Consider the following 19,343-nt stretch of genomic DNA (forward strand, 5'->3'; position numbering starts at 1 on the left):
TATCGAGTCAGAAAGTGTTGTACTTACTTTAAAATTGTCCAGTTAAGTTTTTTTTTTTTTTTGACCTGTTTATTCTACGCCATCCATATGTAGGTATCCTGGGCTCCCACGTGAGCTGCTCCCTCAGGAGGCGTATGAGCCTCGTGAAGCTGCTGAAATGCCCCCTCCTCAGTCACGCCTGCTACAGTATCGACAGGTGCAGCAGGCCCACATTGCCGGCGAGCTGCCCTCACCTTCTACTGCCACCTCTGTCCTCTCTTCATCCACCCCCAGCAGTTCCAACACCCACAATCATCCTTTAGCCCCGGGGCCTTTCCCTTACTCAGAGACCAGCCGTGAGCCCCCTTTTCACCAGCAACAGGCCTTCAGCCAGGCCGCCCTCCCTCTACCCCACGAGCACGTGCCAGTCAAGTACCTTCTGCCTGAGGCTCACTGGCATCATGCCGGGACACAGCAGTCCGCGACGCTGGCATTTGGCTTACAGCAGGGCCCCTTCACACAGCTTCAGCTTCAACAGCACAAACAGCAACAACAGCAGCTCCAGGCCCCACACAATGCCCTGCACAGTCTAGAAGAGGTGTGACTCTTAAACAAATTCATCCATCCAAGAAAAGGAAATGTTGGTTATTGAATATTTTGGATCGAAAACAGATTTAATGCTTCAACCTTTTTATCTTATTCCAAATAAACAGACACTTTATAACTACATTATAAACATTTTCTATAAACTACATAATGTTCTATCTGTAGTATATGCAGTATGACTAGGGAATTTTGTCAGCGCCAAAAAAAAGAACAGAGGACTGTTTACTAGCAATTAATTTTTATTTAAAGTATAAAGGCAGATGTTATACAGAGTTAGACCTTAATTTTTAGATAATTATTTAACAAAACTGTTTTTACAAAAAAAAAAAAAAATCTATTATCTGTTTCTTAGTATGAACCGCGAGGGCCTGGACGGCCTCTGTACCAGAGGCGGATTTCATCCAGCTCTCCTCAGCCATACGGGGAGAGTGTGGTGCAGTGTAAGGAGTCTCAGGATCCCACCGCCTGTTTTACGTACCCCCCTGCAGACCTGTGGCCTAACCCAGGCCCCGCTCCACTCCACAACATTCCATGCAATGGAGCGAGTCACCTCGTCCCTCAGAGGGATATTTTAGGTGAGTTTGTGCAGCACTGAAATCTTTTGGAAACTATGTTAAATTCTCTTTCTTTTGAGGAGAATACTTCAGTTTAGCTCAGGAGCACACACTTAATATATAAAAATTTCCAGTCATTTTAAATTTCCTTTCTTTAACTCCCTTTCTTTTCTTTAATTGCAGCTGTAACTTTTAACCATTTCAGTGGAGTGTGTACTAATTTAGTCATGACAGCAGGCATCAATAGCAGGGCTTTTAAAATATTTTTTTTTTTCTTTTAAAATACTGATGTATTAGGAGGACAAAATTCATGCCTCATGTTGTTTTGTATTGTAAATACATACGCGTCAATATATGTCATTCATAACAAGGTAGTAGAAATACTTCTAATTTAATAGTAAAAGAAGCAAAAGACTTGGTGTTACAGTTAGCTGTAGCAATTTCAAACAGGCACTTCTGTGATTAAATCACAAATGGGACCATGTAGGTTCTGTTACACTTTGTATTATACAATGTGTAGTAACAATATGTCGTTAATATCAAGTGTATAAAACCGGCTAGCTGCTGACACAAGGAATTAAACAGATAATCGACTCATCTATCTTCCAATCTTCGCTTGTTCAGTTCTGGTGAGCCGATGCCCATTGTAGCCTCAGATGTCCATTTCTGGTGTGGAACCTCTGTTGTAGCCTTCAGCTGTAGCCTGTGCATCTTAAGGTTAAAGGTGTTACCACCATTCTTTTTCACCAACCGAACTCCCACTCCCTGTATGATGTTTGTTTTGTTCGCATTATTTTAAAAATTAAGGCCTGAAAGTAACACCTAATATAATGTACCATTTTTTTAGGAAGCTGTCTGGCATTACTTTCAGAAACACATGCAGTCGTCAAAGTGTCCAGAACTACTGCAGAAACTTGCTAGTCAATTTCCCTTTAAAACTGCACAACAGTCTGTCAAAGTGAATCGATGCAGTTTTAAGACAAAAATAAAAATTTCCCCCCCGTTTTCTGCTCTTCTAGTCGAAATTTTTATATAAGCATGTAATTTCTTCCTTTTCTCTGCGTATAATTCACGAATTCTGTGCTCATCCTCTTTTCAGTTTCTAAGGCAGTGAATGCTGCAGAGGAACATACCCAGGCTGAGTGTGTGCAGCAGCCTCCTCACTCCGCTGGCCTTGCAGCGCTTCAGCAGCATGGACAGTTTCCAGCCCTCCTGCCCAGCAAGCAGACCCCGCCAGACCCAGGAGGAATGGGCTCCATGCCAACCTCAGGCCACAACAAACCCCCTGCCATGTCCTATGCCAGCGCCCTCCGAGCTCCCCCTAAGCCCCGCTGCCCGCTGCCCGAGCAGACCAAAAAGAACAGCGACCCCATCTCTCTGTTACAAGACCTTAGCATAGGGAGTTCCAATAGTAGCAATGGCTATTACTCGTATTTTAAGTAAGTGAATATATAAACATATATAAATAATCTACACCCTATTGAGTGAAAATGATTAAAAAAATTGAATAACAATCTACAAAAAACTGCAACAAAAAAAAAACAGCTTTTGATTTTTGGTCGGATAGTTAGCCTTTTGTGTTTTATTATTTTTTACTTAATTTAGTTAGTCTTTCTTTTACTGTTTGACATCTGTGGTTTTACAAATGGAAATCAGCATATATGAAAATACCAAAATGTTGGAGAAAAACACACAAAAGTTCATAAAAACCAAACAAAAAAAAAAGATTTTTAAAAACACCATGAATTGGTTGACCACTTAGCTGCCTGTCTTTTTTTTTTTTCTTCTAATTATGTCTGCTCTCTTTGTACCTATTATCTGAAGTAAAGTTGTGAAGTGATTTTATTTACCAGCTGGCTTTTTATTGATGAGTTCATTAATCATTATCGGTGTGTTTTCTCGTGCCAGCAGCTGAGTGGTGAACCGACTCGAGCAAAAAAAAAAATTATTATAAAAAGTTGTATAGCTGTAGACAAACTTTTCTCAGACTGTACATAAGAATAAATAAATAAAAGATGAAATCTGTGCGTTTCATTTACATGACCACAGTAAGACCTTCTTTTATGTTTGTTTCTAAAGGTAGGATGGATGAGAAAGTATAGAATGTTCTCTACACGATAATACAGTTTGCTAATCTATAGACTAAAACATTGCTTATATGAGACTTGGGCATTACTTGCCTTGGTAAGTTTTAATTTTTTTTAAGGGTTTGGGGAAATTAATGAAATTATTTTTGGGGGCAGGGGAATACAAATCAGATGCTGTATCATACTAATCAATGTATGTTCACTTAATGTTCAGAGGATGATGTTATTGCAGCTGATTCTGAATAGGAGATAGGAAAATTATTAATGAAACTTTTATTATTCTATGATTACTTACATATGACAAATGCCATTTAGCAAACCACAGCAAAATGAACACATTTCTGTTGTTTTAGACTTTGGGTACTGGTTGTTTATCACTTAAGCCATATGATAGCAGCTTGTCTTGTTTCTCATTTGTGCTGAGAACTGAGAGAAAATGGCAATATTTTATTTGTAACCTGCAGTCACAGACTTGTTTTCAGATTTAGAGCTCCAGCTCTGTTTGTTCATTGAGCGTAGACATTATTTGCTGATGGAAAAACATTCGTTATTCTGTTCTAGTGAGTGAGCCACTTAAAACAGAGGTGTTAATAAAACAAACCTGTTTGTTGTATACTGTATGTGTGTTGCGGTCATCAAAAACCCTTCACATGGTAAGTTAGGTAAACTTAATGTTTATTAAGTTAAAATGATTCATGGGTGGCTGTGAGACTAAACAAAACGCTCAAAAAAAACCCACATTCCTCTAAAACTGCTCAGATACTGGGACTGGACCGAAAAAGATATCCAAAAATTCCTTCAGAACGCCTTGAAAACTATTCATCAAGACTCCATAATGTATTCATTTAAGAAAGTCTAAGCAAATACGAATAAATATGGGGTGACAAGACTTTTGCACTCTACTGTAGTTTTAAAGACTACAGGTTTTGTAGCATTTGACCTAAAATTCAGTTTTACCTTTGTAATCTGAAAAACATACTGTTAAACTTAAAGACATCTAATCAGCATCATCCACATACAGTAAGTGTTTTAATCACCTGAGGTAAAGATTTCTCCTGCCATTTCAACACAAGACTTGTCGTATTTCTATTAGACTGATCTCTGGTGCTAAACAATTACTAGTAATTAGTAAGGTTGACTAAATTACACATTTAGACAAAGTATCAGCACAGGAGTATTTTGCTATTGCTTGTTAACTATCAAAAACTTGCTCAAAGCATCACATTAGCTGTAACACAAAATCACACTTAACTAACAAGATTTTTGACATTTGTAGGCTGACATGATCATTGCAGATAGATAACCAAGGCATATAATATAAAGCATATAATGACTATCATATAATAAAACAGGTAAACATTGTTTTGGTAAAATATACTGTGTGTGCCCTGAAGTGCATGGACACATGATTAAATCTTACCCATGTGCCTGGTAAACGTCTCATTCCAGATGTATCCACCCCCATTCACTGTTGTAATAACTTCCGATTTTCTGAGTAAGCTTCCCACTAGATTTTAGATTGTGGCTGTGGGGATTTACTCATTCAGCCAGAAGAGCATTAGTCACTGATGTTGGTCAAAGAGGCCAGGCATTTATTCATGTCCCAGCTTGTTCCAAAAGTGTTCAGTAGGCTTGTGGTCGGCCCTCAAAATCTTCACAAACTTGGCAAACTTTCCTGGACCTTGCTTTGTGCTCAGAGATATTTTCATGCTGAAACAGGTTTGCACCCCTTAGTTCCAGAGATGCGCAATCTCTATTTTCATACAATAAGAATAGAGATTGCATACATTCGAATATGTCATACAATGTCCTTCTAAACCATTTTAGAAGTGTTTATTCTGTGACCAGGGCCAAATGTGGCCCACAGACTATACCTGCGAATTAATTTACTGAATGGTATTAAGTCATGGCTGCAGAGAAAAGCTACAAAGTTATCTTTCCGAAGGAAGCGATCACAAAAAAGCGGGGAGATGAATTTTGTAGGAGTATTAACTAAACTGTATTTGCAACCCAGTGGTTAAAATTAGTCCAATGCTTTGATGATCATTAAAATATAGGTGGGTTCAAACTGTTCAAAAAGTTGATCCATACCAAGTTGTTTAACACATCAATACATAATGTAATGTGTTCTAAACAATTATGCATGTCCAAATGTGCAGCAAAGTTTGGTGCCATTATTATGAATAATATTTGCATTGGCATGGGTGGCTCTGTGGTACTCTTCTCACCTACCATGTGAAAGATCCAGGTTCGATTTCCAGCCAGTGACCTAAACCAGGGACTCATTATTGCTGGTCCCAAACCCGGATAAAAATGCCAGGGTTGTCACGCATCAAACTTGGGGATGGAATGGTCTGCCGTAAAAATCCCTTAAAGGGAGAAACAAAAAGTACAGCATTAAGACTAAGGTTTTTTGAAATATATCAATCACTAAGCATGCCAAAAAGGCAAAATTTCAAATAAATTTTTGTTTTTCAAAAAGGCAACAAAGACTTCTGTCAATCTGAGGTTGGGCTGTTCCAGAGATAAACAGCTTTAGTAGGTTTCTGGAAGCACCTCTTTCTATCATTAACAGAATTATAGATCAGTTTAAAGAAAAGGGTAAAACATCAACAGAGTATCGAGCTGGGTCTTGGATGATGATGTCTTTGATCTGTTGAGAGCATCCCTCTCGTTCTAGGTCTAGGTGATTTGTTGCTCTTAAAGCTGCTAAAGGAAAGTCAACAAAGTACTAATAATGCATTAATAGCTAAACCTAACTAGATAATGTATTAATAGCTAAACCTAACAACATAGGCACCAAAATGTGCACCTTTATGCTTATTTGGTGCATATATTTCATTATAAATCTATGTGTGTCTTTTTTCTTGCATGTCTATATACATAAGGTTTCTTAAAATGGCCATTTGATCTAGGCAACAACAAAAAAACATTTGTTTCCGGCTGTTTTCCAAGAATTCAGCCGGATTTCACAAAGTAAAATCCGAGATCACCAGACATTTGATTATTCTTGATGATGAGTCATTTTTATAAATGTTAAAATCTCAAGATGTTCTTAAGTTGTTTTATTACTCACAGAGAGAATTCTGCATTAGATATGTCTGTTGCTCTTTATTATGTAATAATGAATAATGGTATAATAATATAGAGCAACCTTAATTATCCTAAATTATAAACCTTTACTAAAACATCTAATTATTTAAAGGAATACTTTGAGAACTGGGCTTATATGATTAATTTAAAATGGATACTTGCATCGTCAGTTCCACTTCGCATAACCTAGCGAACCTTAAAGAATAATTCAGTGTTACAAAATCCTAATTCGAATGAATACAAATGTGTCACATGGAAGTTCTGACACTGGATGAAATGCTATTTTTTGTCTAAAAGAGCAGACTTAATCTCCTTTATGCATAAACGTATTTGCTTCCAACAAAAACAATAGCAAAGTCATTACGAAACTTTCCTTCAACACCTTGCATGTGTTGATTCCTTTATCATGCATTCTTACTGTGTGCCAAACCCTGATTTGATGGGCAAAGGCGCTCTGCTAGTCCATGGGCTCAGGCTCAGCGTCCATGCAGGTCTCCCATGGGTTCCGTGGCATGTGAGGCATGGAGATGATCAGCAGGCTGATCCCGCTGAGGAACAAGAGGATGAAGGCGGCGCAGGCGCATGCAAAGGACCACGAGTAGTAGTACTCGATCCAGATGGTTTCATCGCTGTCAATCATGCGTTTGACAGACTGTCTCATGACCTCCACTGAAATGACTATGCAGAGACCTGGAAAGACGTCATGCGGACATTAAGGAAGAGAGGGAAAGCTTGTGGTTTATGTGGTTTCCAGAATATTGATCAGTAAGTGTTGTATTGCTTTAGATCATTGGTTCATTGACCTACAAGGCCTGTATGACCTCTATGCTGACCCAGGAATGAACAATTTTCATGAATTCAACTTTAACAATGCTAAGTAAGCTTTTTATTTTTTTAGCACTGGTCTCACCTGCAAAGGCGAAGAACATGCCAGCTGGTCTTAGTAGGTAGTCTCTGCTCTTTCCAAAGGCTCCAAGGAGACACAGACTGCCCAGTGTCATGAAGGCCAGGCTGAAGATGGCAATGGCAGCGGCTGAGATGTTGTACTCTGAAATTGTAACAGACACACAAAGTGTTTTAACTGTTTGTATATGTGACTGGTTCATGTTATTATAGAAGGAAACACTTTGGATAATCCACGTCTTAGTCATACCTTACTTTCTGGACAGTCCGCGCTTGATTATACAGGAATGGCTTTGACAGTTATCACCTTAGATCAGGTCATAACACTAATCAGTCTGCTCTCCAGACTGTCACTGCTTTTAATGCCTTATTAATAAGTAAAAGCTACAGGACTATTGATTGTTAATCCAGCAATTGATGTGTTCAGAGTTGACAGAAGAGAGAAAAAAGGGCTTGAAAATGAGCCACGGCTTGGATCTCTAACATGTTGACAGATCAACCTAACAGAGTCTGGACCTGAGTCTGGACCACACACACTTCTACAGTTTGTTTGTCAGCATCAATGGTCGAGAGGCATTCTCTGCTTCACCTTTATGTATTGTCTCAGTCGTGTTCCTTTCCAACTTGCCTGAAAAATGACGTCTAAAACGGAGGTCAGAAGGGCATGATGCACCCGAAGGGCATGAGTTTGCTTCCAGAAAAAAAAAAAAAGAATGGAATATTAATGAAGTGTTAAGTACTTCATTCATTAGTAACTACTTTATCCTCGTCATGGATAGGACTATGGTATATCATTAATTAGTTTTTTGGGAAAAGGTGATAAAGAGGTCAAACCCAGGTTCAATTAAGCTTAAAAAAAGGTAAATCTGCTTTATGATAATTTTTCTAAATAAAAAAAAATCTGCCTAAACATGTAGCATCCGTTTCCGCAAAGAAAACAATTACAATATAAAATACATGCATCCCATCTAATTACAACCTAATGCATCGGCTGTGATTTAAATGATTGGCTTTAAATGATTTCCATATGTCCGATTTAATGATTTTACCTTCTACAGGTTGTAGTTTTGGGACAATTTATATTTTTGCATTACTAAATGTACAATATAAATAGTGGGTTTTGTGCCTAGTACCGAAACACAAAACAATTTAATTATTAACAAACCAACAGCAGGGCATTTGAAGGGCCTTTTGGAAGTTTTTTTTTTTTTTCACGACAGCCACCCAAAGGGAAAACCACATGAGAGAGACAGTCCCCAGTTTATCTTGTACATTCTGCCGTATTTATTCAGTCATGCTATAGTATGTTTGCAGAAAAATATATATAGTGTTTTAAAGTATAAAAAGGCGTGAGTTTTGTGATCTGACAGGGAAATGGAAAAAAATGTGAAATGTGGAAGCATATGATTAATAAAGTTACATTTTCACATGCATTCTGTAGTGTAAACTGAAACAACACAAAAAACTCTTACGGGTCCCAGCTTGTCCACTGAATCAGACATGGGCATAAAAAACAGTAAGCAGACTGATATAACATTTTCCCAATAAATATCTGCTTTCGATTATGTTAAATAAACTTGAACATACAGTACCTTAGTGCCTTCTGTGGACCTTAGTTTACTGAAATAATGCTGGAAGGAATCTCTGACGCCGGTGACCTGGGGAACTGAAATATGTACACAGGCACATATTTCACATGTGCACCCGACATGCACTTTGATGCATAATCTTTACCTGTTCTTCTACATCTCTAACTATTCCTCACTGAATTCAATATTTTACTGTATTCTTTATATTATACTTTTACCCTCTAGGTCAATTTAAAGAGGCTGGTTTTTCTAAGTATGGTTGCTTTTCAGTTTTTGTTTTTTTATTTCTTGTGTCATTTCAGTTTTTTTTTTTTTTTTTTTTTTGCATGCCATTGTAACCAATGCTTTGTTTTTTAGGGATCTAAAAACATCTGGATTTCTGGAAAGCTGCTTTGTGGTGATGTCTGTTAAGTGTTATACCAAAAAAACAAACCAAAAAGAAATAAAAAACATTAATGTTTTGGTTGATTCCTGAGGACTACAGTTTGAGATGGTGCTCCCTGCTTTTTGAGCACCCACACATTCCCAAACACAAAAAAACGTTTTAAAATGTTTTAAAGCAGCCTGGTGGTGGTGGAGCACTTTGATGTATTTTTGTATGTGCATCAACCTTCCTCCATGCTCCTCCACTGTTTTTTTTTTTTAAATCTCTTGGTATACATTTCCGTTTCATGCTGTTCAACCTTTTCTTCTCAGATTCTAACCCTAAGCGTTAAAGAAGAAAATGGTAATGGCAGACTTGGATTAGTGCAAACACCTGCTTCTTATTCCCACTTTGATATGCAGCAGTGTCCCCATGGTAAGGCAAGCCTGAGGAAGGCCACTTACCTTTTTGAGTCTTGACTTCGAAAACTTCGGCCTCCTCCCCTGACGTAAAGTGTTTGAAGTAGGAGCAGTTCTTGACTGCAAAGAGAGATGAAAACAGTGATTGTAGCTGAGGGCTGGTGGTGCAGCGGGAGCGACGCACTTGCACTGCCAATGAGCCTAGCTGCCATTTCCTCCTGAGAGCCGTGATGGACGCTCACGAGGTATTCTGCGAGTGTGAATATAGTGGACAGAGTGGATATCAGTGTGCTTGTTTTCCAACCCGCGTTCTCATCTTCTAGGCTGCATGCCAAGATAAAGGTTTATCTACTGTATGCATGCACGTGTTAGACATCGAGGCAATCTTTCCTAAGAAAAGTGAGAAGCTAGGTTTTATCACCCATGATTTTTAATGTTTCGTGAAAATCTACACCCCGCTGAGTGGTTGTACTCCTACACCGCCCACTCTTAAACATCTGCTGCTTGTTTCAGAGCAAAAGATGAGACTCTGACCTCCTGTCACCTTCACGCTGCAGTCGGCCCAGTTTTTTATTTTTTTATTTTTTTATTATTTAAACAGGCCAAAGCCCTGCACCACATACCACTCACGTTGCGACAAAACAATTCCGCCCCCATTCACCGCTCGAGAGATGATGCCTCCATTTTGTGACTCCCATGGGGGAAGCACAGGAGTGTTGTTATGGAGGTGTGGAGGGAGTCTGACACCTTTGTGTTAGATTAAACTCATAAAGCAACATCTCACTCTGCTCTGTCCAAAGAATGAGCATGAGAGAGATGGGCAATCAGGCAGAGGAACAGAGGAGCTGTTTGTTACTTTGGACCCAGAATCTCCATCAGGGGTGAGGAGAGAGGGAGGAAGAAAAAAAAAAACATGCTGCGAGGAGGTTACCTAGCAACAGGCTGTTCCTATCTATGGTATTAGTTAAGGCTCAATGAGGAGAGCAAAGGAAGGGGCTGCCGTGCTGCTTTTAGGGCGTCATTTATTAACCCTGTTTGACCGCTCCTATTATTAAAGGTCTTTACTCCTGGGGATTTACAGGGTTTTCATCCCTCGGTGGACTGAGAAGCTGTGGGATGGTAGACTGGGAGCTTCATTAAAAAAATGTGGCCTTGCATCCACTGTAGCTGAGATCTTGCAATTGAGAGACATAAATAATACAACGTAAGCACGTCCATTAGCAGATGTGTTATTTGAAGTGTTTGCTCTCTAATAGCGTTCCTTTTAATGAAAGTTCCTTTCATTGTGTAACGGCAAGTTACACAATATCGCCAAACCTTTCTGGAAACCCGACCATTACACCAATATGTTGGCCTTTTCAAAACTGGAATTGGAACACAAGAATGGAGAGGAACATCTCGAGAGTATATATATACTCTCAAGATGTTTCCCTCCATTCTTGTGTTCCAATTCTAGTTTTGAAAAGGCCAACATATTGGTGTAATGTATATAAAATAATAATAATAGTAAAGGGTGTGTCTGGGGTGGGTGGCTGGGCGGTTGGATTGGTTGGTCTGTAAAGGGAATGTTTAAAAAGGTGATATGGGGGTGATGATCAGGTGTCCAAAAGCTTTTGGTCATGTAGGCAGAACTGAACACACTAGCAGAGCGGATCCATGTTTTAAAAAAATATATATATATACATATGTACAGTATATATACATATATATATATATATTCAAGATTCAAGATTCAAATAACTTTATTAATCCCAGAGGGAAATTGCTTATGCTCAGTTACAGGTGCTCACAGTTGTTAACTAAGAAAAGGTAATAAATAATAATAATAATAATAATAATAATAATAATAATAATAATAAACTTAAAAAACAACAACAACATATATTATATGTTAAGGGATGACTTTTATTCATTTCCATTTTATTGAACTTGCCTGGACTGAGTAGTGAACTGACAATTTATCTTGAATTTTATGAAAACAATGTCAGTGGATGATTGACTAGCAAAGTATTTATTCTACCCGAATCAAACTTAAACCAAGGGTTTTTCTGAACCTTTTGCAGAGTCCATGGCACTAGTCAACTTGTCAGAGTGAAGAAAACAGAACCCTCTTGAATAATTTATTTATCGCCATGAAATTATAAATGATGGTTAAGCATAAAGAGATATATACAATATTTGATCATCTTGTTTAGGGACCTGAATAAAGAATCATTTGGATGGTAGATGCAAACTTTTTTTCCTAACCCTCAATGCATTTTATGTTTTTGTAACTTTATTGGAATTTTGTTTGGGAATTAATGAAGTATTCATCCATCCATCCATCCATCCATCCATCTAACAAGCACCTTGCTTTTAGAAAGTCTGCAGGCACCTCACACCACTTTTTCTCTATTCGTATTCATTTGTCTCTGCTTTCCATGATCATTATTTAATTACGCTACACCAGTATCTCACTGTACAAAGAGATACAAGCCCTCAGTCTGAGCTTCTGCTGAAAACTGGCATTTTACACGATTTCTGCGACCTCCTGCCTCATTCTCTATCAGGTCGAATTTGTTTATTAGGATGATCAGACGGGCTATCTGTGAAAGCCAGAGCAAGTATTCTTGGATGAGATTTAGCCAGCTCAGACGAGCAAAACAGGCATCCAAATAAAGCGTTTCGGACCATATCATTGACCTTGCGGGTTTGTTAATAGAAGCACTTATCCCGGGGAGGAAGTCAATTACTAGGTTTCAGTGGCTGTCACATTAGGTTTTTACTTCTTGATTAAAACTCCCTCCCCCTTGAGACAAGTGTAAACACACACTAGGCACGGCAGTTGCCTTGAGTCTAAGCTTTCCGTGCTTTGCTGTTTGGTTGAGTATGAGATGGTTCATGGCTTAAAAAATGAAGCTCTGTCCTATTTTGTTCCTAAATAAAATGACTATTAGATTCTGGGACATTGTAATTTGTCAATTATAAAAGAAAGAAGGAAAGAAAGGAAACTACCCACATGGGTATTTGGGTCGTACCAGTGCAGTGCCTTCCACAGAGTCCGTGCTGTATTTTTTGGTAAAAACCTCTAAAGAAAATTGTGTTACAGTTGTGACTGCTGTCCTTGACTTGTGCACGACATGTACTGGGCAATCCATCATTCCCCTAACAGTCTTTTGGTCTCGTCTAATCATCTCTTGCTCTCGTGTCTCTTGCCGGATTTTTTTTTTCCTGGAGTTTTCAAGAATCTCTCTCACTTTCTTTTATCCACACTTGCTCCCTCACTGGCTCTCATTTCCACTCACTCACTGAATGTCTCCCTCTCAGATACAGTTAGATACACACACAAACAAAGATCTAATTGCTGGAGATAGCTCTGGGAGTTCAGCCATGGAACTGCATGAGTAAGTGTGAAGTAGGGGGAAGTGGCGGACTAAGTGCTAACGTGTTTACTCGTGGCTTCATTTGTACGACAGAAGAAGCTATCAAAACCAAGCCCTTCTTGACGCTGTGTGGATGCTAAGCTGGTGTGAAATTGATCACACCTGGCCTGCTGGAGTTTCCTCTCTTCCCAACCTGCTGTGTTCTAAGGCAGCTGTGAGACTTCACTGTCGCTATTGACCCAAAACTGCAGGAGAATTTAGATTGCTATCTGGATTCTGTGCCAACCACCTGATTGAGCTAATCATGTCTTAATAGAAGGAAATTGCCTAAACTAGGTGGTGTAGTACTCACCTGGAGCAAATGCATAGATTTCGATGTCTTGGACAGTTGCATTAGCTATCACCCGTACATCATGCAGAGTCGTCGGCATGCCGAAACAACTGGTGGATGAAACCACTAGTTCATTTCAATGAATATATTCAGATTTTCATTAACGTTAAGTTTTCAGTCACTTATGAATTTAATGTTGCTTTCTTTCTTTGATTTTTCCCACTCTTTTTCCTGACGACACCCATTTTCCCTTTGACTCTCTATTTAATTCCCCTCTCAATATTCATGCCTTCTATCTTCTGGAACTCTGTCTATGTCTGTGAGATCTGGTGGTTTTATAATGATGTTTTTTTTTTTAATGTTGACTAAGTTCATGCTAAGCAAGAGGAAACCCCTGGTTCTGAAAAATGAAGCCATTCCAGATGTGCCACAATGTGCATTTCCTCGAATGACCACTAAAGGCTGGCTCTAAAAGCAAGTAAATTCCTGTAGACCCCCTACCAGTAAGTATTAAAAAAAAAAAACCTGGTCCGGTTTTAAAGTCCTCACCCAATCATCCGGAGATTGCTAGTTCGACTCCCGGGTGGTGCTGTAGCCTCTTGCAGCCGGGGGGGCTAGAGAGAGCTGATTGGCCGAGCTCTCTCAGCAGGGTGGGATGGGAGTCACTTACTATAATGCCCTCACATCAATCACGGCTCGACAGCAAATCATTTTAGGGGATTTAACTGAGTTTGTGTGACAGCTGCATTGCAGGTGTCAAATCACTAGCCTGTTTGCTATGCATCACTTTGTCTAACCAGCCTGGAATCAGTTCCTGTGAAGTCTATGTAGACTTTACAGAGCATTCTTATGTGACATATTTAGGTAAGATAATGACAGCTCATATTATCTACTTAGGCGCCGTTGCCTCACACCTCCAGGTTCCGGGTTTGGTTACTTTCTGTTCTCCCATGTTCTCCCCATACTTGGTGAGTTTCCTTCAGGGACTATGTTTTCCTCCCACAGTCCAAAGACATGCAGATTAGGCTAATTTGCATTCCCAAATTGCCCATAGTGTGTGAATTAGCATGTGTGTGCGCTTATAGTTTGGCACCCGTCCAGGGGGTACCCTGCCTCGTGCCCTAAGTGTCCCACGACCCTGTACACAGGATAAAGCGGTATACGTAAGTACATGACATTAGCTAAGTTTAGTTAAGCTAAAGCCAAGCTCGCTGGGTGATAACTGATTTAGGTGGGCAGGTTCCAAATGGCAGTCATGATCCATTCATTTCACCCACTTGCCCGTTTATGGATGGAATGTTTTAAGCCGGGTCAGCTGCTGTCAAGATGGCGGCGACCAGATCTCTGACATATGTGCGGAAAACCTATGGATAAGGTCATGGAGGGTTTGTGCAGCTCTTTTTATACAGTCTACTGTATGTAAGTCATGTTTTATAAAGTGACTGCATCAAGTGTAATGACTCATGTGAATTTATCTAGAGACATTTCCTCAAGAATATATATATATATATATATATATATCCAAGTTATGAAATGAAATAATGGAATTAAGTGTAATTAAGTACCAACGCTAACAGTCAATTGTTATTTTAAGACATGAAGGTCGGCAGTTGTGCATAAGTACTTGCAAGTCCAGTATTATCAAATGTATGTTGGCGTTTTTTTTTAAATATATCTGATATATACAGTTGTGTTCAAAATAATAGCAGTGTGTTGAAGAAAGTGAGTAAAGCTCAATGTCCATATAATAACTTTTAATTTAAATCACACAAATGCACGTTTTATTCTAAATCACAACATGAAGAAAAATGTGCTAAATGCATTTTTAGTTTACAGAAAGTGAAGAAAAACAAATATTAGTCTGTTAAAAAAAATAGCAGTGTCATTATTCACCTTTACAAAGTGATGAATTTACCGTTTAAACAAAAATGCTTGAAGTTTAATCTTTCTTGTGCATCTTTGAACTAATATTTAGTTGTATAACCATGGTTTCTGAGAACAGCTTCACATCTGTAACAATTGTACTACACATTGTACACGCCACAATTCCTCTGCATTTCTTGGTTTTGCTTCAGAAACAGCATTTTTAATGTCAGCCTACAAGTTTTCTATTGGATTAAGATCTGGGGATTGGGCTGGCCCCTCCATAACGTTAATCTTGTTGGTCTGGAACCAAGATGCTGCTTGCTTACTGGTGTTTGGGGTGGTTGTCTTGTTAACACCCATTTTAAGGGCATTTCCCCTTAGGCATAAGGCAACATGACCTCTTTAAGTATTCTAATGTACTCAAATCGATCCATGATCCCTAAAATGTAATAAATAGGCCCAACACCATAGTACAAGAAGCATCCCTATATCATGATGCTTGTCCCGCCATGCTTCACCGTCTTTACAATGTACTGTGGCTTGAATTCAGTGTTTGGGGGTCACCTGACAAACTGTCTGCGGCCTCTAGACCCAAAAAGAACAATCTTGCTTTCATCAGTCCACAAAATAATGCCCCGTTTCTCTATAGGCCAGTCAATGTGTTCTTCGGCGAACTGTCACCTCTTCAGCACATGTCTTTTTTTTTCCAACAATGGGATTTCGCGGGGGCTTCTTGCTGATAGCTTGACTTCACATAGCTGTCTTCTAATAGTAACAGTAAACACAGGTAACTTTAGATGTTCTTTGATCATGCTGAAACTGATCATTGGCTGAGTCTTTGCCAATGTTGTTATTCTTTGATCAAATCAATTAGTAGTTTTCCGTTTTCTTCCAGGTCTTTCTGGGTTTGGTCTCCATTTAAAGCATTTAATATCATTTTAGCAGAGCAGCCTATTATTTTTTGCACTTCTTTGTATTTTTTTTCTATCTCTAATCAACTTTTGAATCAAAGTATGTTGTTGTTCTGAACAATGTCTGAAAGACTCGTTTTACTTCCTGTGATTTTCAGAGACAACAGGACAGGACAACCTCTTCTGCATTTAATTTGAACATGCCCCTTTTCAATTAATGATGCAATTACACAGAATCAGGTGCATCCAATCATGACTGTTGGGTCTGTTGGTTTTCTATTACTCCACTACACCTACAAGTAAAATATTTACCATGAAGAAATATCATTTCTCCCAAAAACAATTATTGATCTGGTTACTGATGTTGGACTGCTATTATCTTGAACACAACTGTATATATATAAACTTTTCCAATCCCTCTTCAATCAAACCAATCATATGTAATCCATGTACAGTATATCAAAAGTATTTCCCGGAGAAATGAAAATAAACCTTAGAGACTTGTTCATGGTTGAACGGAGAGTGATAGCAGATGTGACCCTCCCTGCTCTGCTTTGAGACAGCTGCCATTATTACGGTTTAATGTTTGGGCTGTGCCATGGAGAGTTCCTCCTAGCACACCGACTTGAGCACAGGGGCTCGCTCCATTACACTCTTGTAGCCTGTGGGACATATAGAAAGTGTGCAATCTCCATTTATCACCTCCTGATGAGGAAGAGAGGAGATGCATTACTGCTCAAATGGTAAACTGCCTTACACTCTATACTGAGGGATACAATGATCAGTCTTACCTCTGCTGTTTATCTGTCTACCCTGTCACCTATTCAGTCTGATGTTCAACATTGATGTTACTACAGTATGTTGAAGTGTGCTTTAAAGTATACAGTATATGGGGAAAGCTATTAAGTTTAGAAAAATATCATACTCTCAATCCCGCACTATTAAAAGATTTTGAGGTCGTCCCTCTGGAAAAAAATATATTATACCCAAGTGTTAAGCTTTCTTGAACAGGTTTCACAACTCTTGACCATCCTAAGAAATACTGAAGAATCATTCTTGAAGAGTGTAGTATAAAGAGAGATGCTCTACACAGAACACTATAGCACGATTTCTGTTCAGAGAGAGTCTAGAAAAATAGAACCAAAACCCATTCAAAGCGTCTGTTAGAAAACTGATTTCCAAAAAGTCCTGGTCGTACCTTTTTGTTGCATCCAGATGACTAAAGAAAAAAAAACATAATAATGATCTAACTTTCATGCGCAGATCTAATCTCTAATTGTTAATGCTAAAAAAAAATCTATTATCATTATGTTCTAACTCCAAATCAATGCAAATTCACATAACCCTGATCTGGAAACTGGCCTCAGGCATATTCATGGCATGTAGAACAGTGAATAGAACTATATCAGGATGTATTACATGCCAACCCTAGTATATGCTTTACTGGAATAAGAGTCTGAGTATTACACTTCTCCTGGCTTTCTCTTCTATCTGATTACCCTTTCAGTTCAGATCAAAAGGATCAAGAATGTCTAGCATTTCTTCCACTAACACATTCACTGGTTTGCCCTAATCAAGTGCAGCACAAGTCGAATCAGGCAATGCATAAAATGAGCACCAAAGTTCCCTGGATGCTACATGCTCTCCCTTACCTCCAGGCAGACTGATAGGGCCACAGCCCTTGCCCTGGGGGTCTTCCTCCACCATAAAGATGCTCTTCTTGCACAGCCTCCAAAGCCCGAAGTGAGCTGCCTCGCAGGTGGTGTTAAGTTTTTCAACTCTAGGGCTCAGGACGGCCCAATGATCCGTCACTACGGCCGCAAGCATGGACGAGATGCCCACAACAATGACCAAGAAGGTGATCTTCACCTTGGTCTTCTTGTCCTTCAGCATCCTGGTGCAGCAGATATGTTCAGCAAGTTGAAGAAAGGTATTGTACTTTTCCTCCTCGAAATTATGCGGTGGGTTTATCCAAAACTCAACACGACAACCACCGGATCCCTCACTGCAGCTCGTTGTCCACAGATCTCTGCTTCTGCTTGGAAAAAAGGGGTCAGATACCAGTGCTCTAGTTTCATCTCACTCCCTCCCTGTAAGGCTGTTAAGCGTTTAGTGCAATGAGCTGAGCTCAAGCTGAGATCTACTGTAGATGGCTCTTCGTCCCGAAGAAGCCGGCTCGGTAATATACCTCAACCTGCTGTTTGAAACGACTTTTCATTCGACACCTTGTGTTTTAAGAGGCTGAAGCCACTTGCAGGATTCTGTTGGTTGCAAACACCTCATAGAGAGCACATCTCTCAGCCTTAAGTAACAATATAATAAAATGTATTTCCTGTATGGCTAGCTCTCTCATTTTATCTCAGGGACTCATGGGAAATCTGCCTTTATTAGTAGCGTAGGCGTTTATACAAGCTGATCCACTTTCCATCAGTCAGTGAGGGGGAGAGGCAGCGAATCCTTCTGGGTGCCCGAATAGTCCTCCAGCACCAGGAAGAAACCATCCTACCTACCTTTCCCTTGTGACTCTCCATTATCTACATTTTAGTCAGGTGCAAGGCTTCCATGAGCACTATAACCTTAACAGAGTACTCCACTCTGAGTGCTAATGTTGCTAATCAAGAATGAAATCAAGTAGAAGTGCTGTATGCAATTATTATGCCACAGAGGTAATTTAAGTCATTTTATGTGTTTAAGACAGTGTTCAGATCATATTTGCATTTTTAGTAGTCTTGGATTCATCATGCTAGACGTTGCGGAAATGGAAATGTCTGAGTTTATATATTTATACTTGACTCAAGTGATTGCACTGCACTATAGAACTGACTCCTTGGGGTGGTACCATCAAAGGTACATTAAAAAACAACAACTTTATTCCTCTGTTCTTCTTCAAACAACTTCTATCTATAAACACGTCTTAAAGGTACAACACATGCACCTTCTCAGGCAAAAGACACATGGGGTACAAAAGATCTACCCCTGACTGTACCTCCCCAGTGGCAATGAAAAGTACAGCTTGGTACCATTATTCTGACAGTGGATGTGAATCCACCTTTATATCTCCTTATGCAACGTCTACCATTTATGTCGTTGCTTTTTATAACGTGCTATGGCCCACTTTAAAGGACTCTGGCCCATTTTTGTCACTGACAAGCCTTGCACGGAGAGGCCTCATCAGAACAGTCCAAATGCTATATATGGAACAATTTGCACTTTACTACCCTTGGGTGCAATCTATTAGTATTAAGGAAAAATCCTATGTGCATTTATTTTTTTGCCCAG

General features: G+C 39.3%; 2 protein-coding genes across 3 annotated transcripts in view; one reads left to right on the forward strand and one right to left on the reverse strand.

The window, feature by feature from the left end:
- helz (helicase with zinc finger) overlaps positions 1-3,187 on the forward strand; it is a 49,333-nt gene extending 46,146 nt beyond the window's left edge. For both annotated transcript variants that reach the window (XM_053514279.1, XM_053514280.1), the window contains 3 exons: positions 94-577; positions 938-1,160; positions 2,239-3,187. In XM_053514279.1, the coding sequence (XP_053370254.1) occupies positions 94-577; positions 938-1,160; positions 2,239-2,582 (1,051 nt within the window). In that variant the 3' untranslated portion in view covers positions 2,583-3,187. The remainder of the gene's footprint in view (positions 1-93; positions 578-937; positions 1,161-2,238) is intronic.
- Positions 3,188-6,660: 3,473 nt separating this feature from the next.
- cacng1b (calcium channel, voltage-dependent, gamma subunit 1b) lies at positions 6,661-17,957 on the reverse strand. The gene is made up of 4 exons (XM_053515313.1): positions 17,717-17,957; positions 9,640-9,714; positions 7,230-7,367; positions 6,661-7,009 (listed from the first exon to the last, which is right to left on the reverse strand). Exons 1-4 carry the CDS (start codon positions 17,955-17,957, stop codon positions 6,777-6,779), a joined length of 687 nt encoding a protein of 228 aa, XP_053371288.1. The 3' UTR covers positions 6,661-6,776.
- Between the last annotated feature and the right edge of the window lie 1,386 nt (positions 17,958-19,343).

The sequence above is a fragment of the Clarias gariepinus genome, chromosome 16 (assembly GCF_024256425.1).
Source record: "Clarias gariepinus isolate MV-2021 ecotype Netherlands chromosome 16, CGAR_prim_01v2, whole genome shotgun sequence".
Lineage (NCBI taxonomy): Eukaryota > Metazoa > Chordata > Actinopteri > Siluriformes > Clariidae > Clarias > Clarias gariepinus.